General features: G+C 45.0%; 1 protein-coding gene across 1 annotated transcript in view; it reads left to right on the top strand.

Annotated features, from left to right (window-relative positions):
* Positions 1–27,301, top strand: part of TFB1M (transcription factor B1, mitochondrial) — a 500,646-nt gene that overhangs the window by 82,768 nt on the left and 390,577 nt on the right. Inside the window, exon 4 of the mRNA XM_086927399.1 lies at positions 20,725–20,876. Within this exon, the coding sequence (XP_086783525.1) occupies positions 20,725–20,876 (152 nt within the window). The remainder of the gene's footprint in view (positions 1–20,724; positions 20,877–27,301) is intronic.

Genomic DNA, 27,301 nt, shown 5'->3' with positions numbered 1-27,301 from the left:
ATCTGCAGAGGACCCTCAACAGCAAAGAGTGGGACCGACAGTTAGCATACCCTGCTACAGTATCACAAAACGTTAGATTTAAACTTGTTCAATTCTTTTTAATACACCGCACATAATTCACTACCAGTAAAACAAATGAATTCTTCTGAAGAGCAGACACGGAGCAGACTTGCAGCACATGCTGTGTTCATGTCCCTTCTTCACACAGTATTGGGTAGAAATCTTCACACTGCTTAGTCGGGTTACAGGCAACAATATGTTGCATAGTTGAGATGGCATAGCCTTAGGGCAGTTTAGGCAAACTACCAGAACTAAACTCACTGTGCCTGCCCACCACCACTACAGATCTGACTTTGTGGAGGGAAGCCTAGCTCGCACCAAGAGCACAGACATCAAACGCCAGAGTAATTACACCCTACAAACCTCGACAGATGTGAAGTCAAGCAGAAGGCGGAGGGAAGCCAACAGGGAAGGATTCGAGCCGCTTCTTGCGGTCCAACCGGCTCACACCTGGAGGACACATTGCGCACCGCGCCCAAAACAGCATTGTGGTCACACAAGGCGAGCACAGAACCTCACTGAAACCCTGCGGCGCTGTAACCCTGCGGCGCTGTAACTCAAAGGGGCACTCTCTGTGCGTAATGTGAGGTTCCCCTGGCGGCAGTCCATGTAGGGTGACCAACCGTCCGTAAATTTCACGGACAGTCCATAATTTCGGCCGTCTGTCCGTTGTCCGTGAATGATTGTTTAACGGACGCCATTTGCACAACCGGCACAGCTGGCCCCCACCTCCCTTCTTGACTGCGATGCTGCTGAGGTCGGGTGTAACCGACTCCAAGGCAGTAAAAAAGCTCAGATACCGATCAGCATTGGGAGGCACAGCAGGATGGCAACCCTCACACCTTCAGCCCTTGATGAGCTGTTAAGAGGTGCTTGAAGGTGACAGAGGGAGGGGCGGCAGCTTCGGAGCAGGGGCATCTATTCAGATGCAAACAGCACTGAATGCGTCTTGTATTTTCAGTAGGTGTGAGACATTCCCTTTCTGCCCAGGGTTCCAAATATCCTAGAACAGGCCCTGATTACACCGAGGAAGCACGTGGTTCACTTCACAGAGCTTAAATACTGTCACTAAATTGTAAACAAACCTCGATTCTTCAAACATGCAGTCTATAGTGTAATAAAATAGAGAAATGGCACAATCACACTCACACTGATTAACAAAGTATGGAGGACAATCAGTTAAATCAGTTCTCTTGGAGTATCTCCTTAACACATCAGAGAGAACCACAAAAAACCACAAACCATACAACGGCACCCACTGCGCATTCCAATGCTGGCACGGCCCTCCCTGGTGCGGGTGCCAGGGCACATGGGCTAGTAAACAACGCATGACAGGCACCTGGCTCTGGGCAGCACAAGCCTCTTCATCCAAATGCTCCCTCAAAGGCATCCCCAACGGGTGGCAAAGGTACACACACCTAGCTTGGCTCAGAGAGTACACGGAGGTGACCGCTGGCACCTTGGCGTGGCTGCCCACGAGACATGGCACTCCCGAACTACAGCTGAACCAATCAGGGTTTTACATTTCCTTTGGAAATGCGCGAACACCGTTGTCAAAAGTGTTAAAGTCTTGGAATCCACTGGGAACTGCCAGGACCGCCTAGGGGAGTGCCATCCTTTGGGGGCTAACACTGGCAGAGACAAAGATTGACACACCAATGACAACGCTGCCAACTATCACTCAGAGTGCACCCGACACCCCATTCCGTGCCGACTCACACGGCTACGCAGCAGGCACCAATGGGGCACTTCCTGTCAGGGTGCCACGCAGCCTGGTGCCCGGGAAGGCCACTGTAATTAAATGCATTTTTATAGCTTACTGTTGAAAAAGAAAGAAATGTCCTTGAGAATTATTTTATACTCATGAATTTTCATTCATGACATTACAAGTTATTGAATTCTGTAGCCTGAGTCAGCCTCACTGTGTGATTGGTACGCTGGGCCGGAGACAGCTACTATCTGTTACATTGTAACAGTTTCATTATAGCAAAAAACTAGCATTTGCAATGCAATAGGTCTCGCATTTACGAGAGATTAAGCTACTGGCATTGTAAATGACAATGCCTTCTATATATTTGTTTTTAAAACTAACTCGTAAATAAAGGCATTGTAATTTACAATGCCAATAGCTCAAACGTTCGCAAATGCGAAACCTATTGCATTGCAAATGCTTTTTTTTTTTACTGCCCATAGATTTATGTTTGCTGTTGTGGGTTGGTTTATGGTGCTGTTGGGACAAAGAGCCTTTGCTTTGTTTTTGAAGGTACTCCACCATGAGTTTTATCTCTGGCAAATGTACTGGAGGAAAAACCCACTAGATGTGAACCATCAATTTGGTTTTTGCCGACATGAGATCTTATGTACTGATATGGCGGAGGGGACTCAATGTACTGGATTGATTGTAATGACAGTTTGTTTCTAAGCCATGGGCAGTTGTTTTTACCTCTTCCCCAGTGGGGCGATTGCCTGAATGTCATTTGTATACAGGTGTGTTGCACCTATGGGATAGTCAATAGTGGGGTCCATCTGGACCCCACATACTGCACACAATAGGGTTTTATATCAGATAAGTTTCTGCTAAGAATTAGAGAAACCGGTCACCTCTGGAGATCCTCCAATCTATCCAAACCAAGCCCCATGCGATAGCATACGTTATAGGGCCATTGTTAACAAAAGTGTAATGCCGAGTGTGAAGGAGCTATATTTCATTTGTGGTTGTGTATGAGCTTCACCATGTGCTAGCACCTCTGATTTGCATTGGAGATATTCGTTAAACTACTCTATTTTACTGTTGTGCTGTTAATAAAATACTTTAATTTTCTGAAATAGAACAGGGATTGGATGTTTTCTTCTGTGTAATATTGAATCTGAGTTTTTAAACCCCTTCACCTTCTGAAATAAGTGTTGACTGCTGATCCTTGCTCCTTTCTAAGAGCCCAGTGTCTGAAAGGAGTGACTTGCCTATCTTATTTTGAATGCATCAGTATTTTGTGCTAGGACACCTGCCATGAATGGCAGTATCTACAGATGGAACTGTACATCAGTTGCTGTCTACCCCAGGACCTAAAGAAAAGACCACACAACCACTAGTCACCCGAGTCAAAGAATGCCAGTCTTGCAAGATTCAATTTGCAGTAAATGATCTCTACTATTTCTGGCTTCGTTGATTGGCCTCTTACAGCATGTGCACTCTTGCTTTGTGTGATTCGTGGTTCAGCATAGAGATGAAAGAATCCGTCGTATATCTTCTGATATACAGCTCTTATTTAGTTTTGGGGCATTTGCGCACAGAATCAAGCATATTTATGTTATATTTTTTATTAAATGAATAATATATTTTTCTCAGACTCCCTTTCCTGCTGATTTTCTTTTCTCAGATAAACCAATGTGAAGGGGAAGGACTCCATATCAAATGTAGGGTATCACGTCAGCCTAACATTGAAGGCTCCTTCCCAAAGTGCTCATGTAGCTTAAATTCACATCCTGGGCTCTTCTTTTGCTCTACATGTGGCATGTACATTTTTGTTTGTTTTATATAGCGCAAACTCGACCTGAAGGTTTCAGAGCACTTCCCATGAGCACCAGTTGCGTTACAGATGGAGAAGTGTGGCTCACTGGTTAGAGGAAGCAGACCTGGAAGCAGAGGTCAGCCCGGGACCAGGGTTCAATTCCTGGCTCGGCGGGGTCTTGAGTCCTAAAAAAATGTCCATGGACTCGACAATTCTCGCGCCGGTGCCTACTCGATTCACGGGTTCACACTCTGCGACTCTGGGCAATAGCTTGCTTAATCTCCACAACGGCCCCTCGCGGCGGGATGCCTGGCTTTCACCTTGCGGATACCCTGCCGGGGTTATCTCACAGGGGAATACCAGGACGGGTTCCCTAAGCAAGCGCTTAGAAACCGCTCGGTGATTTGCGCTATATAAATTCCTGTACATTTACATTTACATTTACATGGACACATTCATTTTGTTAGGTACTGGGAGAGTAAGTGATTTGGCCAGAATCACAGGATGTTGAGCATCCCTGCCGAGACTCGAACGCGTTTCTCCAGCTTCGAGGTCAATCGCTCTAGCCGTTAGGCCACAGTGCTGCGATACTTAAAAGAAAAATGTATGTTGGCACCAACAATTGCCATGGCAGGTCAACCCACTGGCTGCGTTCCTGCACAACTCATAAAGCCATCTCACCTCAGAAAGCGGGACCTACCTTCAGATGTTTGCTGCTCCAATGGTGGGGCGTCATTAAAGCAGCTGAGGTTTGACAAGAGAGGTATACCTATAGTTGTGCAGAGAGGAGCAATATGACAGGTACCCAATGTCTCCTCCATCATAACATAACTGAAGAACAGGACAGACAGTGTTCCCGAAGATTTAATAGTTTTTTGGCGAGTTGTCTTCAGCTACTCTCCTAGTCATCACAGACACATATAGATTCATACACTTAAGGCATTTATTATTGACAGCTTCCAATAGAAAATATGTAACCATAATTATAAATAATTGCCAATTGCGAACATAAAGAAGGTATACAGAATTAATAAAAGGTGCATTATATTAGTTAGTATACATTTCCTAGCTGTGATTGCTAGTTGTGGGAAAAACTATAGTTAGGAGAACCAAAATATAGAAAGCTTCAACTCAAAGGTGAAAGCAACCCATACTGACCCACCACATGATCATTTGGCGGTATGTTTGTGGATGATTGCAAATGCTGTTGGAGATGTATTCTCTGGTCTGATCAGTCCTTTCTGCCGAGAGTTTTACGGCGGCGGCCAGCACAGCTAGCGGGTGGCTGGGCAGACCGGTCGTGTGGGGGTCTGCCCATACTTACATTTATTTTATTTTTTAAAGAAAAAACGTACCTTTGCGCTGAGTTCCGCATCTCTGCTCCTACTGTACTCTGTCTCGGACAGAAGCACACCCAGGCCCTTCTGACCAATCACAACGCTGCAATGCAATGCAATGATGTTCTTGTGATCATGACAAGTGTGAGAACTGTAGCGCAAGAGATAGTACTGAGAATATATTCATGGATGTTTTTTTTTTTAGGCCTATTATATTTTTATGGCAGGGATGGGGTCACTAATATGTAGCATACACTTGAGAGAATTTTCTGTAATCGCTGATATTAAAACAGACGTATAACAGCGCTATAACATTTTGATAATTTATGGAATTATGCAAAAGTAAACAATAAATGTCCAAACATGGCAATATACACTTGAAATGCTGGCTCTGCAGGTGCACTGATAGGATAGCAAAAAGATCACCCTTAGGCTTTACCAACCTTTCCCTGTATTTTAATCAGATATGTGTAGTATTTTCATATTATCTTTCAAGCCAGAATAATTCTAGAGGAAACAATGTATGCAGCTTCTCATAGCTAATACCCTACTTTCGCATCAAATGAGAACTGCTCAAAATAAACATAAATGCAATGAGAAACACTTCATGGTACAATGAAGATATCACCCCAAGCAAAAATTGTATCACCGCTTCGAATAATAGCAGCATAATCCCCAATCATTTCAATCCCTAACCGCACTAAAACAGCAAGCTACGGAGCCATATAATGTAACAGAAATCTCCTTCAATAAGATGGACATTAAGAGAGAGCTTGACCACTTAAACTATGTTTTCCACTATGACGTTTCTATGGTGTCTCCTAAACAGACGCCTAGAAATGGTCCCTCAAATATCTTTTCCATATTCTTAAATTCATCCACTCTAAATATCTGTCTCATCGAATAGCCAGCAGTAAATATTTTCAGTCCCTGGACCTATTTGCATTACTCTCCATCCTCAAAACTACCAAACCATCATCGTACACAGGTTACACCAACTCAGCAAAGATCCTGAAAGGAATAGCTATTGCGACAGCCTTTGATACTCAGCACGTCATCAACTCTTCTGTAAGGCATCTTCCTATAGAATAAACGCTGGACGCGTCATTCCCCTTAAAACATTCCTAACTATCCCCATAACATGACCAACCAGAGCCTGTCACAAAACTGTCCTGGCAGAATATTAGAAAATGCCATGACAAGGCAACTCCAAAAATCAGACAGCGCCACACAACATTTTCTACTGCTCCCAGTCAGGATTTCACAAGCGATGCAGTACTGGGACAATGACTGTGTTGTTACTTGATGATGCCCTCTGGAAAATGAATGGCAGCTTTGTTTATTCACTGGTGCTCCTGGATCTTTCTTTAGCATCCAACACAGTCAATCATGATTTGTTTCTCTCTGTCCCGTTGTGAAATGTGGAGGCAATGTTCTCCAAAGTTCTTCTAATAAGAAAGAGGCAATTTTCTAAGATCAAATCCTCCAGATTCTCATCAATCCATGTTTCCTGTAGGGATCCGCAGAGTTCGACTCGGTCTTTTCAGCTTCTACACAGGACCACTTTTCATCAGTATGCAGTTGACACCTGGCTATAGTTGAACATCTGTTAAAAGTATTGAGAGGGACCCCTTATAGACCAGGGGATTGGAGTACTTTAAACAGTATGACAGAGATTATCCCTTGGCTAGCGTACTAGTTTTTACAAACTCATGCACATGCGTTCTTGTATAAACACTGAACAATTGAATGTATTTTGTGTAAAAAGTTTACAATTGTTTTTAATCTCTTCTTATTGTATAAAATTGAGTTAATGAATTGTTTTTTAAAATTGTATTGCAACCATGTTATCCATGTGAATGTGTTCTAGGACCATGATTTGTGAGTTTCACATGTTTTAATTAAATGTGGATTTGTGTATAAATATTTGCTCACCCTTTTATAAAAAAATAAAAACTTTTTTTGTAATTTTTCAATGTAAGTGTGGATAGTATTGGAACCCATATAGTTCAGTGTTTATACAAGAACGCATGTGCATGAGTTTGTAAAAACTAGTACGCTAGCCAAGGGATAATCTCTGTCATACTATAGTTGAACATCATCTCTAGTAATAACACTAGTTTCCTAAAATCATATCTCTCCAAGAATGAATCCTGAATGTGTTAGGCCTTTCTTCAGTTAAACACCCCTAACACTGATAATACATGTTCTTCGTGCACCTCTCATGAAAGTACACCATTACGGTATCCTGGACTTTACCATTTACACTTACCTTACATGCCGCAAACAAATTGTAACGTCATCCAAACCTCTTTCCACCAACTATACATTCTATGAACTGTTAGGTCAATGATCAGCCCACTAGTCCGGCTTCAGATATGCTGTGCAAGCTCTTGTCCTCGCCCACAAATAGTAAATACCTCGCTCCTAAGCTTGCCAAGTTCTTCCTTGTATCATTAAAGGCAGTCAACCTCATCTTTTAGACGGTGATCTCTCTCTCTCTCTCTCTCTCTCTCTCTCTCTCTCTCTCTCTCTCTCTCTCTCTCTCTCTCTCTCTCTCTCTCTCTCTTTCTTTTTTTATTTTTTCTAGGGCACATTTCAATAGTTTTTCCAGCTTATGTCAAAATTCCTGAGTATCCATTCACTTCTATACTTATTGCCATAGTGGTACAGTGTTGGAGGATGTGATCTTATAATGCGCGATGACCTGCCAATCCTGAAGAGTCCTTTCTCTGACTCTGTTGGCTGCTGTAAAGTAGACATTAACTTCAGTCTCCCATAGGTGGCATATTGAGTCTTTTCTCTCATCTGCCTATGAAGTCTGGTATGTATATTAGATGTATGTATGTATGGCTGGTATTGGTATGGCGCGAGCATGGCCTAATCAGAAGCCTTTCGTGAGGCAAAGGTCAATTTATCCATTCTCATTCTCATTCTCTTGACAAGCAGACACACTTGGAGATTGGAGAATGCTAAACAAACCGATATGAGCTTTGCTCATGCTCACGTCAGCCTAGGGCCATGGTGGCCATGACAGCAAGGATACATCTAGGATTTTGTACCACCTACTTAATATTGGAGTCTCAGAAATGGTGGTGGGCCTCCTATTTGACGGGAAAGTCCTTTTCTTGTCCTCTACAGTCCTAATAATTTTAGTAATGGATATATGTGCAGGTGGCTTGTGGCACGTCTGCATTTACCTATTAGTGTTTTGTATCCTTGCACTCAGGAGATTAACGGGATAAATGCAAAGATCTAACTTCAGCATGTTTCTGTGCCAAGAAGGCTTAACTAAACTGCCCTCTTTTGCAAAATGTAATTTAAAAAAACCTGAAAAACATTTTCTGCTGTGTCGTCAGGTCAGCCGATATGGAAGAAGGTTTGCCATGAACGAGCAGATTCCTTATGGTGGGCAGCAATTATTTTAAATGTACAGTCCTGCTATTTTCCCCTTTTAGCCATGGGATACATATATATCACCAAGGAATAGAGCCAACATTCCTGTGAGCCCCTTCCGAGACCCTTCACTTTTGTTGCATCTGTGGGTATTATATTGTATTATAAATGCATTTATATAGTGCTTGTTACTCCTAACAAGATGTTGAAGTGCTCGTTATCACATACTTTTTGTAAAACCTATACATGTGCAGTATCTCCACAGTATGTCTACCCCAGGGAATTGAAAATTCTAGTCCTAACTTATTAACACATTCGGTGTGAGAGAAGCAGATCAGAGAGATTTTCTTTTGTACCATTGCATAAAAAAATCTAAATGTCTCCTGGCCAGTCAATTAGGGGATCAGAAAACCAATTCCCAAAAATTCTCCCTTTGATTTACCCACTAATCATAGTTGCGGGCAGAGAGATATCATAAAATTATAGGGCTGTTCATTATAATATAATACATGGGATTCTGTAATCCCTGTATAAATGGCAGTCTCTAATTTCTTTATTATCTGTGATGCACTTACTCACCGATTATAAAGAAAAGAAGTCAGAACTCCACTATTATAAGGTATTACAGTCGAGCACTGAAGTCACAATGCCTGCTGTCAGGGTGAAAGGCAGGCCAGGTCACAGAGCAAAACTGAAAAAAAAAAAAAGCTGTTTAAAGCTAGGAAAACTGAATATTGTTTTTCTTACTTCTACTCTATTTTAATAGCTTTCAATGGCAAGCAGACAGAATGTTTATTTTTTGCACTCCTTCCATAGAGAAAAGCCAGACTCTATCTGCATGTCGCTCCATATTCTGAGTTACTGTAGCATTAAAAAGACAAAAAAACCTAACTTGTATTGAACTATTTCTAATATCAGGTTTTTGATGTGTTTTATTTTGCACAAGATGTTTTATTTGTATTCTTCATGTTTGCGAACATGATCGCTCTTTCATATCAAAGAGCTACGCTCCAAGATCTAAGGGGTTTGTGGGGAAAGGTGATGCAGTTGTTGTCTAGGGAAATGGAGAAAATCCAGTTGGGGAACGGAATTAATCATTAAAAAATGCGCCTTTTTCCTTCTAGTGGACGATGGCATGGTTGAATGCTTCAGCAAAGTGTTAAAAGATAATATTCAAATGGCAAAATATACTAGTAGTAAGTGGAAAGAGGATGTGAGCAAGAAAGTAAAAACCACATTCCAACACCGGCAGAACACCCTTTGAACTTTCTAGGTAGGAAACCCAGTAGTTCTGTCTCGCCCACGGCAGTCAAGTCGTGGTTTGATGGGAAGAAAGCAGTTAAAAAGGAAGAGAAGTCAACATTGGTTCTTGAGTTCGAATGCAACAACACGATTTCCAGGTTTTCTGAACCCATCAGGGTGATGAAGTTGTTTGTGAATGCGGAAAAGACTGAGGATTCATGGATTTGGAACCAACAGGGTGGTGGTGGTGTTAAAATGTTGTGTGCTGTATAAGAGTGAAGGGTGTACAGTATGGATAGTAGTAAGGAGTGTAGTAAGTATGTTAAAGTAGGATGCGAAGTAGCTGTGAGAAACAGTAACAAGAGTCCTTAAGCATTTGACTTTAAAAGGTGTTTTTTCTCTGACAAGTGTCAGTGGATATTGAGCGTTGGAGGTTTCTGACTTGATGCTAGAATTCTTTTCTGTTCTTTTATGTTGAGGATATTTTGTCCTGTCCTCATGCCTGGTGCTAATATTGTCATGCCAACTTTTTTTGTTTCTGTTATCACATGCAAAGTAATATGTCTTGCATAAATGGTCAACTGGCTTTTCTGCTGCTTTGTTCCCTCTTCGTTCATGTCAATTTAGGTTGTGTAAGTATATCCTTGTACTGTGCATATTGCGGTTAGGGGTGAGTTATAGGAAGGCTAGTATCTAAACTCACTAGGCTGTGAGGTAGGTTACCTGTGTAATTACAGAATGTGAGTAGAATGTGATGGTTTGAAACAGGTTGGAAGAGAGCCGTACCTTTCGCAGCTGGATGGCAGAGGTGTTTCTCCGACCAATAAACGTGAAGATTTTACATCCGGATAGAACGGTCTGGGTAGACTAGCAGGGGAGTAAATGGCATCTTGCTCGGTTTGTCCGTTGCAGCAACGGACAAACCGAGCAAGATGCCATTTACTCCCCTGCTAGTCTACCCAGACCCTTCTGCAAGTAGTTGTTGGTGAACCTATGCGGACTCAGGACCAAGACTGATTTGCATGTTGCACTCTCTGTCTAGTATGGGCCAATTGGTGAAAAATAATGGATAGAAGGCACCCCAAAGGATCGGCACTGGCTGATATCAATTCAAGGATTCCATTCGACATTTTGGGACGGATTACAATGTCGGTCGTAAAGCCTCCGACCTAAGGTCGGAGGCTTTACTTCCGACATCATTGCTTTCAAGTCTGATCGGCTGATTACGATACAGCCGGTTGTAATTGAAACTGGCTGGTCGTTCCAGTTTCTTCCAATGGGCATGCAGTGGGAACTGGCCCGTAATCCATATGGACAGCAGTTTACGCTGTCCGGATTACGATGCACAGTTTCTGGCAGGGTTTCCATGCCAGCCTTTTTCTGAAATGGTGACCCTTTCCGCTGTGGCCTCCGGTTGGGAGCCGAGGGGGAGGTGCCACCACAGTTAATCCCTGCACCTTGTGGCAGGCACTGGTGCCTGCTAGGGGGTGCAGGGATTAACACATTCTTCCATTTCTCTATGGGTGCTTGTGTTATGCCCGGTTTACTGCGTAACACAAGCTCCCATATAGAAATGGGAGAATGTAAACGCACCATGTGTGGTTGTATCATAATTCAAAATTTGCAAACATTCGTGACAAGAATTTTCAATTCTATTAAGGACTAGGAGGCGAGGATTATGCTTTCTCATTTCTTTAATGAAATGCTCAGCAGCCAATAAAAACAACCAAAAAACTACATTTCCCATGAACACCAGGGAATAACCATAGAGAGTAGTGTATAAAAGGTCCCAACATTAGTCCTTCTTCCTCTTTCTTTGTGGAAACACGTCCAGGTCAAAGTAAAATCCCAAGTAAAGTAAGAACAATAATTCCAAACAAGCTGCAGAAATCCAGAGAATCCTGAAGTAGGCAGCAGAAGAACTTTGGGTCCAGAAGCCAGGAGGAGAACGACACTCCGGAGGAGAACAAATCACATCACTTCTGGTCTGAACCTGGAAAAGATACAGAGCCGTAACATCCAAAAGTAGCAAGAATGTCAAGAGCAATCCAGGGAGGGAAAAAACAAGGAGTGAAATATTTGCAATTGCATGTAAACAGTCACAATACATTAGCATGCAAATATGAACCACGGGTGGGATAATCCTCGCCTCCTAGTCCTTAATAGAATTGAAAATTCTTGTCACGAATGTTTGCAAATTTTGAATTCTATGTCAGGACAGGAGGCTCCGATTATGCTTTTTTAAAGCTGATCCACCACCACAGAAGCAACACTATCGATAGGTTTATAATAAAACGTTTTGAACACAGAATCAGATGACCAGTCTGCAGCCTTCATAATATCAAACAGAGTAACACCCATGGAATAAGCTTTAGAGGCCATCGCCCCTCGTGCAGAATGCGCACCAAACACAGAAACATCAATACCCGCCTCAGACATAAGCCACCGTACCCAGCGCGCCAAAGTAGCTGGAGTGACGGGGCGAAAAGGCTTTTGTAAGGCAATCAATAGTTGACCCTGCATGTCTGAACGGAAAGAAGCAGTACTCACCTCATAATCTTTAAAGCATTGCACAACACAAATGTTGGGACGAGAAGGAAAAGAAGGATATGTAATAGAAGGCGTATTAGATTTCGTACGTCTGGAAAGACGAAAGGCAACCCCTTCAGGAGTACAACTGCGACCTGCTAGATCCAAAGCGTGGACATCCGACACACGCTTACAGGAAACCAGACATAGTAACATCGTCAATTTCGCAGATAATTGTTTGCGAGATAACAAAGGATTCGAAGGCCAAGCTTCTAAGAACCTGAGAACAACAGAAACATCCCATAAAGTGACATATTTAGGTGCGGTAGGTTTCGCAAAACGAACTCCCTTAAGTAACCTCGAAATAAAGGGATGTTCACCTGCAGGTTTCCCATCGATGTGGGCATGACCAGCTGAAATAGCAGAGCGAAAACCATTGACCGTCGAATAAGCCAGACCAGAGGTGGCCAAGGATGCCAAAAAATTAATAATCATACTGATATCTGCTGAAACGGGATCAACTTCCCGTTGAGCACACCAATCACACCATCGCTTCCAAGCCCCTTTATACCGTTTGTGAGTATTGGGAGCCCATGCCTCACTAAGGAATTTGGAAGCGTCGCTAGTCAAGTCAAGTCAAGTCAGGAGATTTGTATAGTGCGCTACATACCCGGAGGGTCTCAAGGCGCTTGAAGAAGGGTGGGGAATTACTTGTCAAATATCCAAGTTTTAAGTTGCTTTCTGAATGCTAGGTGGTTCTGAGTGAGACGAAGGTGAGTGGGGAGTGACTTCCAGGTTTTAGCTGCGAGGTAGGAGAAGGATCTACCTCCCATGGTGGTTTTATTGATGCGAGGAACGGTAGCAAGGGCTTGGTTGGAAGATCGTAGCTGGCAAGTGGGGGTGTAGAAGGAAAGTCGTGTGTTGAGGCATTCGGGTCCAAGTTCGTAAAGTGCTTTGTGTGCGTGGGATAGGAGGCGGAAAGTAATCCTCTTATTGACGGGGAGCCAGTGGAGGTTTTTCAGGTGGCTAAAGATGTGGTCTTTACGCGGGATGTCTAGTATGAGTCTGGCTGATGCGTTCTGGATGCGTTGGAGTTTTTTCTGGAGTTTTGCAGTGATACCGGCGTATAGGGTGTTTCCGTAGTCCAGGCGGCTTGTAACCAGTGCATGGGTGACTGTTTTTCTGGTTTCGGTGGGGATCCAGCGAAATGTTTTTTTGAGCATGCGGAGAATGTTGAAGCAAGATGATGAAACGGCGTTGACTTGTCTGTTCATAGAGAGTGAGGAGTCCAGGATGACGTCCAGGTTCCGTGCGTGGTCCGTTGGGATGGGTGCTTTTCCAAGGGCCTCTGGCCACCAAGAGTCATCCCAAGTGGAGGGGGAGGTACCTAAGATAAGGACTTCTGTTTTGTCTGAGTTCAGTTTTAGACGGCTGTGCTTCATCCACTCGGCTACTTCTTTCATTCCTTCATGTAGGTTGGTTTTGGCGGTGTTAGGGTCTTTGGTGAGTGATAGGATCAGTTGGGTGTCATCCGCGTAGGAGATGATGTTGAGGTTGTGTTGGCGTGTGATGGTCGCGAGGGGGCTCATGTATACGTTGAAGAGGGTGGGACTGAGTGAGGACCCTTGGGGTACGCCGCAGATGACTTCAGTGGCCTCTGAGTTGAATGGTGGGAGGCGGACTCTCTGGATTCTTCCGGTGAGGAACGAGGTGATCCATTCCAGTGCTTTTCCTTGGATTCCGATGTTTCTGAGGCGCTGTAGAAGGGTGCTATGGCAGACTGTGTCGAAGGCTGCGGAGAGGTCGAGGAGGATGAGGGCGACTGTGTCTCCATTGTCCAGTAGAGTTCGAATGTCGTCTGTTGCTGCGATGAGGGCGGTCTCCGTGCTGTGTTTGGCTCGGAAGCCGGACTGTGAGGAGTCGAGGGATTTGTTGCTTTCGAGGAAGGCGGCGAGCTGGTTGTTGACGGCTTTCTCGATGACTTTGGCCGGGAATGGAAGGAGCGAGATGAGGCGGTAGTTTTTGAGTTCGGTGGGGTCCGCTGTGGGTTTTTTCAGAAGGGCGCTGAGTTCGGCGTGTTTCCAGCTTTCTGGGAAGGTGGCGGAGTTGAGGGAGCAGTTGATGACGTCTCGGAGGTGTGGTGCTATGATGGAGTCTGCTTTGTTGAAGATGTGGTGAGGGCATGGGTCTGTGGGGGATCCTGAGTGGATGGAGTTCATCAGGTGGATGGTGTCCTCAGTGGAGATTGGGTTCCAGTTATTAAGGATGTTCAAGGGGGGTGAAGGTACGGCAGAAGGTTGGATGGGATGGACTCCGGGTTGGTTGTCGAAGCTGTTGTGGATGTCTGCGATTTTGTTGTGGAAGAACGAAGCTAGGGAGTCGCAGAGGGCTTGAGAGGGGGTGATATCATTGGAGTTGGCTGAGGGGTTGGTAAATTCTTTGACGATGTTGAATAATTCCTTGCTGTTGTGGGCGTTGTTGTCTAGTCGGTCTTTGAATGCGGTTTTCTTGGCAGATCAGATTAGTTGGTGGTGTATGCGGGTGGCGTTTTTGAAGGCGTCCCTGGTGCTGGTGTTTGGGTCTTTTTTCCAGGCCTTCTCGAGGGAGCGACAGAGTTTCTTCGATTTCTTAAGATCATCGTTGAACCAGGAGGCGTTTTTGCTGCCTAGTTTGATTTGACGTTTTTTCAGCGGTGCTAGGATGTCGGCGCTGTTGGATAGCCATTGGTTGAGGTTAATGGCTGCTTGGTCGGGGTTTGAGGAGTGGGCAGGGGGGTTTTGAAGAAGCGATGAGGAGATCTGGTCGATGGTGATTTTGTTCCAGTTTCTTCGCAGAGTAGGTTGAGGATGGTTGTGAGTGGTGGTTTTATTGTAGATGAAGTGTACGCAGCTGTGGTCCGTCCAATGGAGAGTAGTGGTGTGACTGAAGGAGACATGTTTGCTGGAGGTGAAGATAGGGTCGAGTGTGTGACCTGCGATGTGGGTGGGCGTAGTGACAAGTTGTTTGAGTCCGAGGTTGGCGAGATTGTCCAGAAGGGAGGTGGCGTTGCTGTCATTGCTCTTTTCCAGGTGAAAGTTGAGGTCTCCCAGTAGAATGTATTCCTCGGAGGGGAGGGCGTGTGGGGTGATAAAGTCAGTGATAACGTCGCTGAATTGTGCACGGGGTCCTGGAGGTCGGTAAAGGAGTGTGCCTCTGATTGTGGTCTTGGGGTCGGTGTGGATCTGGAAGTGAAGGTGTTCGGCGCTAGCGAGGTTGACGTCTGAGCTGGTTGAGATGCGGATGCGCTAGAAATGCCTGGGAGCGTCCAGCGATCCCCGAGATCCTCCACGCTAGCAGCTGAAGAGAGCCGGAGAGGATCAGGGGATGCGGATCTCCGAGAGGATCCAACAAGAGATTCCACAACGGGGGAAGAAGGAACGGCGGAGCGCAGCACATTTCCAGAAGCACCGGAAACCATGCTTGAGCCCTCCAGAGAGGGGCAATCAGAATCAGATCCGCTCGAAACCGTTTGGTATAAGCCAGCACCCTGGGAATCATTAGAAACGGTGGAAAGGCATAACAGAGGGTCGATGGCCACTGCTGAAGAAAAGCATCCGTGGCCAGAGCCTGAGGGTCCGACCTCCAACTGTAAAAACGCGGAAGTTGCGCGTTGAGGCGAGAGGCAAACAGATCCAACTGACATTGACCCCAACGCCGAAGGAGAGCACGGAATACTCAAGGGTGAAGCCTCCAGTCGCTGTAATCCCGAAGATGTCTGGAGTGCCAATCCGCAATCTGATTGTTGCACCCCGGAAGATATTCCGCAATAACAGTGATCTTCCTTTGAAGACAAAAATGCCAGAAATCCTTGGCTATCTCCGCCAACACCTTGGACCGGGTCCCGCCCAGCTTGTTCACATAGCGGACTGCGGACACGTTGTCCATCCGGAGAAGAATGCAGCAACTCGGTTGAAGGTGAGAGAAACACTTGATTGCAAACGAACCCGCTAGGAGTTCCAGGCAGTTTATGTGGAGAGCCAACTCCTGAGGGGACCAACGACCCCCCCGTCGAGACAGACCCGCAGCGGGCTCCCCAACCCCACCGACTGGCATCGGATTCTATCACCAGTTCCGGGGACGCACCGAATAGGGCTCGACCATTCCAGGCCGCCATGTGGTCCAACCACCACTGCCTCTCCCAACGTACTTCCTCCATAAGAGGGATCTGGTCGGAGTATCTGAGACCTTTCCGGAGATGCTGGATTTTTAGCCTTTGCATCGCTCTGTAATGCAGAGGACCTGGAAAGATCGCCTTAATGGACGATGCTAACAGACCTACTACACGTGCCAACGACCTCAACGACACAGTCGGTCTGGAAATAACAGACGTCAATTCTCTCCTGATGTAACGCATCTTCTGATTGGGTAAGAGAAGTTGACAAGCCACAGAGTCGATCTGGAAACCCAGGAATTCTATAGACTGGGCAGGGACCAAGACCGACTTCTGAACATTTATCAGAAAACCTAGAGACTGTAACAGATCGATGGACCACTCCAGATGCCGTAGAAGTTTGAGAGGACAATCCTCCATGAGGAGAATATCGTCCAGATAAATAATCAACCTGACACCCCGAGACCGTAGATGTTCCACAACCGGTCTCAACAGCTTTGTGAAGCACCACGGTGCCGACGAGAGACCGAACGGGAGAATCTGATACTCGTACCAAACTCCCTGCCAGTGAAACTGGAGAAAACGACGATGAGGCCTGTAAATTGGAATCGAGAGGTACGCATCTTTGAGATCCAGACGGACCATCCAATCCCCCTCTCGCAGGAGATCCCTCAATAGATGGATACCCTCCATCTTGAAATGTCGATAGATCACCCCTCCGTTGAAGTCTTTCACGTTGAGAACCAGGCGAGAGCCGCCCCCTTTCTTCTCGACCAGAAAGACTGAACTGGCAAACACCATCGGATGACGGGTTGTTGGAACAATCGCCCCTTTCTTGAGGAGGGTGTCTATTTCCCCGGAGAGACAAACCTGCTCCTGAAGAGAAAAATGCAAACAAGGGGGAGGACGGGTCTGATGTATCGGGAGATAAAACTCTATTCTGAACCCTTGAACAGTTTGTAGCACCCATGCATCGCTGGAGATCATGCGCCAATTTTACAGGAAAAATTGAATGCGACCCCCCCAACATTACATCGCATGCATGAATCAGGCTCACCTGTAGAGTGGGTATCCTGGTAGTGTCCTTGTTGACCACCTGAACGTCCTTTGCCGTACTGGCCTTTTCCTTTTCGTGATGGATAAAAGTTGGCCCTGGTGGAGTAACCGTCGTCGTAAGACCCTCTTTGCTGAGAGGAATTGCCTCTCTGGGACTGGTTTGCAGAGCCACAGCCGAACGAACGTCCCCTACCTCGTCCGGCCTTTGCAAAAACCGGATGCATTGCCCGTCTTAAGGAGGCCTGCGCTTTGTCTATCCCACTGAAGGTGGAGACAAACCGCGTGAGTTCTTTGAGAAATGGTTGACCAAACAAAAGACCTTGCGCCTCAGGCCCAGACTCCGAGGTGGCTAACTCTGAAAGTTTTGGATCAAGTTTTAACAGGATGGATCTGCGACGTTCCGCAGACATCGCGCAATTGGCATTCCCTAAGTGGCAGATCGCCCGTTGCGCCCACTCAATTAATTCAGTTGGGTTCACCAGGACAGAGGCCTCCTTCGACTTATAACCCAGATCCAAAATCTTGGTGAGCGGTCCAAGTAAGTCTAGTACTTTATCCTGAAAGGACCGCCAAGATCTATCAAGGCCCTTCTTTGGGTCCTTCGCATACTTCTTCAGTTACGTGACCATCATGGGGTCAACCTCCGGAGTCTCGGCCAAATGGTCAGCCAAATCAGGTCTCGGGCACTCCGAGCGCAACCGTGCCCGAACCGAGGCCTCAAAAGGCTGTCGAATGTGTGCCTCAATATAGGTAGCCACAGCAGGTGAAGGCAGCCATGTGGAAGAGTTCGGGTGAACGATATCTGCCGGTTCAAAATTGAGCACCGGAGGGCGCTCCGGGGCATCCACAAAATGTTCCTTACAGACTCGTTTCTTAGGAGGTGGAGAAGCATGGTCCAAAGAAGCGGAAGACTGTGCATTGTCCGATTCGGTCTCATGCAGAGTAGAAGCAGTGGAAGGCGCAGCCGCCAAACTCTTAGCCAGGCGTTGAAAGTCTGTCTTATGAGGATTAACAGGAGACTTTGCCGTTTTCTTGGAAGCAGGCAACCAGCCCTGCTGCTGCGCATAAAGATTCAAATGACGCTTTAAGGGGTTAATAGCACGTACCAGTGCCTTGTTAACAGACTGTTGGACACCCCTATCCAACTGTTCCACCAAATTCTGTTCCAAGGAGCCTTCCTCCTCATCATCATAGTAATAGTCGTCATCAGCGTCGTAGTAATCAGCCATTCTACACAAGGGTAGAGAGTAAATGCCCACAAGACGACTGTAACAATATGGAGTGTCAAAACACAAGTCAAGGGGGGAGTGTTATGACCCCAAGGCAGGCTTTGAAAGAAGTAGGAGCGAACCTGACTTCCAAAGTATTCAAGTGTGGAGGGAGCCAAAGCCTGCGCAGCACAAAAAACACTCTAGGCAGAGCCTATGCTACAAAGTTGCAACCAAAGCCCTCAGAAGACCTCGGTGTCTGACGGGGTTAAAGTCTGGAGACAGGCTGTGGGCAGGACGCCAAACGAACGTCGTCACTCAACCAGCGCTGAGGAAAAACCCAGAAACCGGAAATAGGACAGCGCGCATGCGCGACTGTCGCCTGCCACCAAACACCGTCTCGAGAGCGCTCGCGCTCCCCAACAAAACGGAAACCCCTGCTCCCGCTCCACCAAAGGTACGCGAGCAGCTAGGAAGCGCCCGGACCAACAAACGGAGGTGAGACACACGCTCCGAAACCAAAGCAAGCCGCACCGGCAGCGGAGAAAAAACACGCACGAAGAACGGAGACCGAGCCCCAAACGCGCGAACCACAATGCGCAATGGCAAAGCACAGTAGATAAAGCAAGCAACAATGTTAAAGCAAGTAAGCAAGTAACAATATGCTAGTAGAGAGAAAATAATGCACTTAACTGGCTGCGGAGCAGCAAAGAAAGAGGAAGAAGGACTAATGTTGGGACCTTTTATACACTACTCTCTATGGTTATTCCCTGGTGTTCATGGGAAATGTAGTTTTTTGGTTGTTTTTATTGGCTGCTGAGCATTTCATTAAAGAAATGAGAAAGCATAATCGGAGCCTCCTGTCCTGACATAGAATTAAGCAGTCGGGTGCGCCGACCGGAGGTCTGACGGTCCCGTTTCCGCCACGGTTTTGGTCAGGGGATACTCTCTCTAACCGACCTAATAATAGGCCCCTTAGTTTGTTGCGCAAACATCTAGGCACTAAAGGAGTGTACTAGTTACAAGTGGATGTCCCGTACTGTATCTTTACAAAGAGCAATACGTTTCTATTTGCCTATGACACCCATCAGATGTATCCCATTCAGAAAGCGTGGTTTCCAGCGCATTTAACTACGAGCTTCTAATACAGTTGACAAGTGTTCCAAACAGGATTAAAAATGATGCTACATAGTGAAAAACGATAATTTCATTTCATTGTAACAGTAATTTATTTGAGGTAAAAAAAAAACAAGTTGCCGTCTGAGGGCAATCTCTTCTCCCTATCTGTTTCACAGAGGGTCTAATTCTTTCTACCTTAATTTCCAACGCCTCACAGCTCAATATAACACACTAACCTTGCGTGGTGCAGTTACACCACAGATCCCCTAGGTGGCAGTGAATGCACGCTTAATAAATTTGACTGTCTCCCGAAGGTCAATTTTCCACGCAGTTTGTTTTAGGAGGGGGGGGGGGGGGGGGGTGCATAAAGCTGTTTGGTTATTTATCTGTATTGCCGAACAATCTTAATGTTTCAGTTAAACAGTTAGTACAGTTTGCATTTTATGACGCAGTTTTTTCTTCAGACTTTCTTTTCCAGAAGTTTGTTTTGTAGAGAATGCCATATATTATTATCTTGTGGTAATTGAACATTGTGAGATGATACCAGGGCACTGCACAGGATTCCTTTCTTTTGAAGAAAAATTTATTATCAAAAGATATCGTGGTTTTGTTGCAATAATTTAACAAAAGTGACCTACGAGCAAAAATATTCATTCTAAATTGTAATTATATTGTGCAGATAGTTCCAGATTATGGATACCGGCAAATATTTGGGGACCGGGACATACTTGTCATAATCAGACATCTATCCAGACTAAGAGAAAGAGAAAAAGGCAGCAAGTGGAAAAATTGAGGAACAGAAACATGGGGAAATCGTGACAAAGCGAGACAGTAGGCATGGAAAAGAACCTACTAGAATAACTACATTGATATTAGATAGTGGAAGAGACATGAGGTGGAATCACAACTGGACAGCCTTAATGTTCGACAACCCTAACGACGGACTTCTAAGACTAACTCTGGACCCAGTACGTTTAAAAAAAAATAAAAAAATAATGCGCTGATTGTACAAGCGTTGGTATAACATGTAATTAAACCGTGCTGTTTTTTGAGGTATTTCTTCTCCTTCCTCTGTGCCGATCATAACGCATAAAACCTGTTTATTTCCTCTCTTTCAGACAAGATAGTGAGGAAGGCTGGTAACTTAAGTGACGCCTACGTCTGTGAAGTGGGCCCTGGACCTGGAGGAATTACAAGGTCCATTCTAAATGCTGGTGCCAAGGAGCTCCTGGTCGTCGAAAAGGACACGCGGTTCATTCCTGGGCTGCAGGTACAGTGTGTGAGGTGTGCCTTCTAGGTTTGTCCTTCCTCGGTTTCCATGTGTTAAAGGTGCAGGATCTCCAACATGGAAAGACTTCTGCCCACGAAAACAAAGATGAGTGACAGCAGAGGCCACGCCTTCAAAGATAGTCTTTCCTTTATGAACATTTGTTGTTTATGATTGTTTCAGCATGGCCATTGACCTTTATGCTTGATGTTGTATTGAATAATACAGTCGTATTACATAGCTTTTGAGATCTGGCTTTAGCCAACGCCTTTTGATTTTTATTTTAAAAAAAATGTATAATATACTTCTAGCGGCTTCCAGCTATCTCTCTTCATCCATTGGTCTGTTATCCTGCCTTTCGCATTTTAATCTTGCCCACTACAGGATTCAGGGTGTGGAAGTGACTTAGCCCCCTACAACCATTTAGAACTTCACCCAGACTGACAGCATTCTGCCTTTTCACAAAGAGGATGTCCAGTCATGACGTAGTTCCCAAAAGTGCAGCAGACTGTTATGGCAATATGTTCTTTTTCAGACCCAAGAAATATTTTTGCTTTTCAGCAGTGGTTTACATTCATTGGTGGCCCTGCAGGTTGTACAACGATAACGTTTTGCAAAAACCATGTCAAAACAAAACAACCACTGACAAAACTAAAAGTCTAGCAGTCAACCCAGACTTTTTGACTTTGTCAATGAAAGAAGCTTTATTCAACAATACATGTCATAAAAGCATTGAACATAAAATGCCATTAAGACAATAAAAATAGGGAATTAAAATATTATAAAATGATGTGCAAATGAGCAGAAGTAAAATCAGTTTGTCAAATTACATTGTAATTCAGCAAAGTCTTAGTATGAGAAGCATAATCAATTATATTTATCGTTTCATTACTAAAAACATTAAAACCATCACTAAATGCCACAGGTCAATGTTAAGAGAATTATTTCACATCCACAAGTAGCATAATTCCAAGTTCAATTGTTTACAGTCAATAATTGAGATCTTATAGACCACATCCATTTGAAAAACTTTGCTACTGGGATTGCATAGCGGAGTGATGAATCGGTGCACAAAATTGCCAAGGCAAAACTACACGATCTCGTGCTCATGTTCCTGCATGTCTGCGCCAACCATAGTTTTCGGGGACCGGAATAGGCGGGGCGGGCAAACAATACATGTGCATAGATTTCTTCTAGATCAGTGCAAATAGGACATTTGTTTTCACCTGATGAAATCCATTTAGCAGTAAAAAACTTTAGTGGTAAACAGCCCACTCTAAATTGAAAATACAATTTACGATCAAGAGGCTTTGAGATAGCATCCCAATAGTACTCAAAGCTCGGCCATTTTTTTTTTCGTAAAAAAACTCCCGGGCAACGATGTACATTCATTACTTCTAATCGCATCATGTTCAATCAATTTCCAGTATCTTTCCTTGATTGAGTCCCTTGATGGAAACTGGAAGCTAAAATGGGGTTTCCCCCAGATGCGACCGACCCATTCTGCCCAGGAGATTTCTGATATCACGCAGCCAGCTAATTTTGTGGAAATGATCAGCATCGATAATCTCCTCAAGACCTTCTTGCAAAGGTAGCCAATTCCGGCGTGCTCCAGATTCTATGCCAGTAAAGCATGGGGCGTAACCTATCTAGATCTACCGAAGCTTTTTTGCCTAGGTCATACCGCAAAGGTAACATGGAGGTGCTTTGTGATAAGCTTGTAATCACTCGAAGAAATGTATTCTCGGATATAGCTAGCTGTGTACGTTTCTTGAAGCCCCGTAGTTCTGCACCGTATAAGACTGAGCTCGGCACCTTTGCATTTTAAATCTGCAACACCGGACTAAGAGGCTTGGTCAAGGATGTTTTAAATTCGTTACTGAGGATGCCAGCTAATTGCCGCTGCTTTAGTGCTATGGTGTCAATAGGTTGCCTCCACCTCAATTCCTTCTGCAGGGTAATACCTACGTAGATAAATGCGTCTACCTGTTCAAGGGGAGACCCGTCCATTAGCATACTACCCTTAAACTATCTATGCTGGTTTAAAGTCATGAACTTAATTTTTGTTGCGTTCATTTTTAAGCCTCATAGAAAGCAAAAAGCTTCAACACGTCGCAGTGCACGCTGTAGCCCACTAGAAGTTGTAGAAATAAGTGTATCATCTGCAAACATTAAAATCTAAATATTTTACCTGCTAGAACCGGTGCATCAGTTGGAGTGGTAGATAAAAATTTGGCAACACCATTAATAAAAAGGGATAATAAAGTGGGTGCCATTACACACCTGTGGTATACTCCCTTCTCTACAGGGAAGGAGTCGTTCTTATTTCCCTGTGACCCCAACGTATTAGTGTGAATTTATTTTCGTAATGGCGGACGATGAGGGAAAGTAAATCGGTAGGTATCCCCAGCTCCTGTAATATCACCCATAACTTGTTATATGAGACCAGGTCAAAGGCTGATTTAAAATCGACAAAGGCAACATACATGCTGTCCTTGCCAAGAACTATGGTCCGCCAATATATTAAGACAAATTGAAAAACTGGTCTATGGTACTTATGTGAGCTCGAAAACCTGCCTGGAGTGGATTAAGGATATCTTTATCATCTATTCATTCTTGGGCCTTTACCAGGACAAGTCGGGCCACCACTTTTTGGATTGAGTCTATTAGTCTTATTGGTTAGATGTTAGATGTTAGGTTGGTCTTCTATAGCACGGCTACTCCAAAGGAGTGTCCCGGTGCTTTAATTAGTGACCGGAAAAAACAGACAATTACAATAAAAAAACGGAGCTCCTACAGGGAGTAGAGAGATCCAACACTGCAAAGAAAGAGCACTAACGGGCAAAGAGCCATGTTTTAAGGCCCTTCCTGAAAGCCAGTAAATTGGATATACTGCGCAGTGACAGTGGAAGAGAGTTCCAAAGCTGCGGAGCTCGCAGCCTGAAAGAGCGGCCTCCAATGCGAGCCTTTTTTACTCGGGGAACCACAGCTAAAAACAGAGACTCAGATCTCAGAGAGCGAGCCGGGTCTGTAATTTACTGGCAAGGACTTGTCCCCTTTTTAGGTCGAGCTCTCTCGACCTATTGTCATCGAGATGGGCTCTCAAGTGACGCAGAGCGGGGGACGAGCGCGATTCAGGACCGTGGACGCGCACACGCGCACATCTCCCATCCCGCAGGCAAACCAGCATTCAGTTTCACTGCTTACAGTGAATGGCATGCTGTTCACACACAGAGGCATGCGCGCGCGCGCACACACCCACACAGGCACACACGCACACATCCCCTCCCTCTCTGCCCCCCCCTTCCCACTTACCGGGCTATTTCCACGTGTCCCTCTCCCTCCATGACGGGTCAGTCTCAGCAGCAGGCAGACTCGGAGGTCGGCATGTCTTCTCCGGCGATTTTCAGCATGCGCCGCTACAGCTGATGTGCACGCTCACGGCACTGCGTCTCGTGCGCCCGCACCACGCTGTTTCGAGCCCGGCGATCCTCAGCCTCAGCTTGTTATAGGACCTGTGCCCTGCTGATGCCCCTTCCAACATCCTGGCACTTTTGGTGAATTTACACTCATGCGGCTCTCCACCTGCCAGCTTTTTCTCGGTTGTAAACACCCGGCTCTCAAAGCGCCTATCTGAACGCCCTAGCATGTGACTCACTTCCTGAGCACGCAAGCCTCGTGACGGGGAATGCTACACCCCCGAGCTCTCCGCCATTGATCAACCCCTGCTGACTGTTGCTGCGCCTGTGAACTCTGGAAGAATGCACGAGCGGGCGACGAGCTTTGCGCTGCCTCTCGAGGGAAAAGACATTGGGTAATAATGGTGTCATTTTCAGGGAGAAGTTGGAGTAAGTGGAAGGATCGTAGAGGTTACTGTGCAATGGAGTGGGTGACGAGCACATACCGATACCCCCACCCCCCTTTTCCCGCCTCGGAGCTCGCGCAGGTTCTGGGTTACACACTCCTCTGATCATGCCATACTGGGGGCACTGAGTCATACAAAGTCCTGGAACAGGCTGCACGTTTAGTCACTCGCAGTGTGGTAATGCGGCAGTGTAGAGCTTGTGATTCACGGGCTTCGTCCCTCGGAAGGAAGGTGGAAATCAGAGTGTCATCCTTCAGAGGTCGATAAGTAAGTACCCGGGTGGTGGTGAGGTAATGGAAATACTAGTGAGTCCCAGGCATGCCTGTCAGCCCAGGCTGACACGTCTTCGCGGGCTGGCAATGTAATTGCAGCCGCACCCGAGTACTTCACAGGTCTGTAAAAGACCATTTAGTTGTAAATGAGGCTTTTATTTCGTGGTCACCCCTTCTCACAGCCACTTTGTCGTGGTTGGAATAATTAGCCCCCCCCCCCCCCCCGAAATTTGGCTCTAGTTGCCCGCCTGGTGACTCCTCTATTTCTGCACTTCCAGGCGAAGGTGACGTCACTCTGTATTAACCTCTTTCACTATCTGCAGAGCAATCTACAAAGTTGTCACAAAATATACCACCTAACTAGCAGATGTGCGAACACTTAACATAGATATGTTAACTATTTCTAAACTGTAAAAAGAAAATAAAGGAGGGTGTGGGTTATGAAATGAGACCTAACTTAGTACTTTGATTTGATTATTAAAACTCTGTTGTACCTATCTGACTGTCACATCCCAAGGCTTGTCATCACTGCTACTGGGCGTTATATCACGACCACCAGTACTGCACCACCGCTTTCTGCGTCATCATCTCTCTAGCTCGATGGTTCCCGCGCCTTGGTCCTGTGGGACCCTCTTCATTTCGATGAGGTGCTGTGCCTTTCCCAAACGTCTCTAGGCCAGACCTAATAAAAAAAAACTCAAACGAACCATTGTATCCAGTAGAAACTATTTATAGCAGGTCAAGTGGAATTTACACCAGAATGGAACTTTCCAAAGATTTGCTTTATGAAACTTGTACGTGCACATACACATTTGATTGTACCTGCGCAGTTGTTAGAAAAGACTCTCTCTGGGAGGAGTCTTGAATTAATTATTCAGGTGCATTCCAGTTAATCGATTTTCGCCCACTTTAACCTTCCATACCGAGACCCGACATATACAAAGCATTAGGGGCGCTAGAACTAGGGGTGATGAAGATGAGGCAGCTCCCCGAATGACCTTAAAGGTCAGTCAGACAATAAGCAATGTAAGGCCTTTGAAGTATGTTTCTTCCGGTAGCATTAGCAGTGCTTTCATCGACAGATTGTGAAGAATCAGACTTCTTTTTACAAACTGCTGCTAACTATTTTAACTCCAAGATTTATATTGATTTATATCATTTTAAACTTCAACGTACTGGCACTCTGCCTGTGAGAGAGTGCTGCTTTCAGCTGTTTGATGCTTTTTTTTTCAGACAATTTGTGTATTTTACACCATATCAACATCAGACACAAAGTTCAATAACTAGGTCTCAGTTGAACAGATGTTGCCAAAACTGACTACTTGTGTGCGGTTTTCCAAAGACTTGTACAAAGTCATGTTGCCAACACAGTGATTGAGGAGACAGGCAAGGGAGAAACATGTGAATGTTACACTTTAGGCCCTGGTTATTCTGGCAAAAACAGCAGATTATCATGTCTGCTGCGGGGTTCGTGTTCAGCCTTTAAGTCCCAATTGCTGTCACTCAGTTCAGCGCTGTGGCTGATTGTATCTCGCTCATGACAGCTGTTTAAAGAGTTAGTCATTCAAAATTTCAGAATGAAGCACTGCAAACAGGAGGCCCTCTGGAAAGATAGGAGACAGTTATAATCCCGTTGAACCTTTCCATATGGATGGTCTGAACGTTTCCTCTCACTACTGGTTTAAACATTCGCCTTGAGGTGAGCACTTGTAGCAATTTACTGTTAAAATATGTTAGTCAACAAACTGGCTTGTGTGTACCACAGTTAATAAGCCCTGTTCCTATTTGTTTATATACAATTCGTATTACTCTGTATTTAACATCCTATCTGCAGTGTGTTTTATACATCAGTTGTCATACTACATGTAGACCTCTTTGTGATATATATATATATATATATATATATATATATGTATATATATATATATATATATATATATATATATATATATATAATATACACACACACAGACAGACACGCACACATACATATAATCAGTTTACATACTCCACTAAATATATATCCATCGTATGTCCTCCGAACATAGGAGCCCCCAACCCTTCAGGGCAGGGGCCTGAATATATATGTATATATAATCAGTTTACATACTCCACTAAAGGCGCACTACAAAAAGGAGCAGCAAGTAATGCCTATGCAAAAGAAACAGTTGATGGGCGGAATGCTGGACAATGCAAACATTCACCTCAAGTCACAAACATCTGGGTTAAATCCATCATTCTTTTGCTCACCACACCACCCCAGTTTGGACCCAGCCATATGCAAATCAGTC

Source organism: Lissotriton vulgaris, chromosome 6 (assembly GCF_964263255.1).
Source record: "Lissotriton vulgaris chromosome 6, aLisVul1.2, whole genome shotgun sequence".
Taxonomy (NCBI): Eukaryota; Metazoa; Chordata; class Amphibia; order Caudata; family Salamandridae; genus Lissotriton; species Lissotriton vulgaris.
This window is presented reverse-complemented; position numbering and strand designations above follow the sequence as displayed.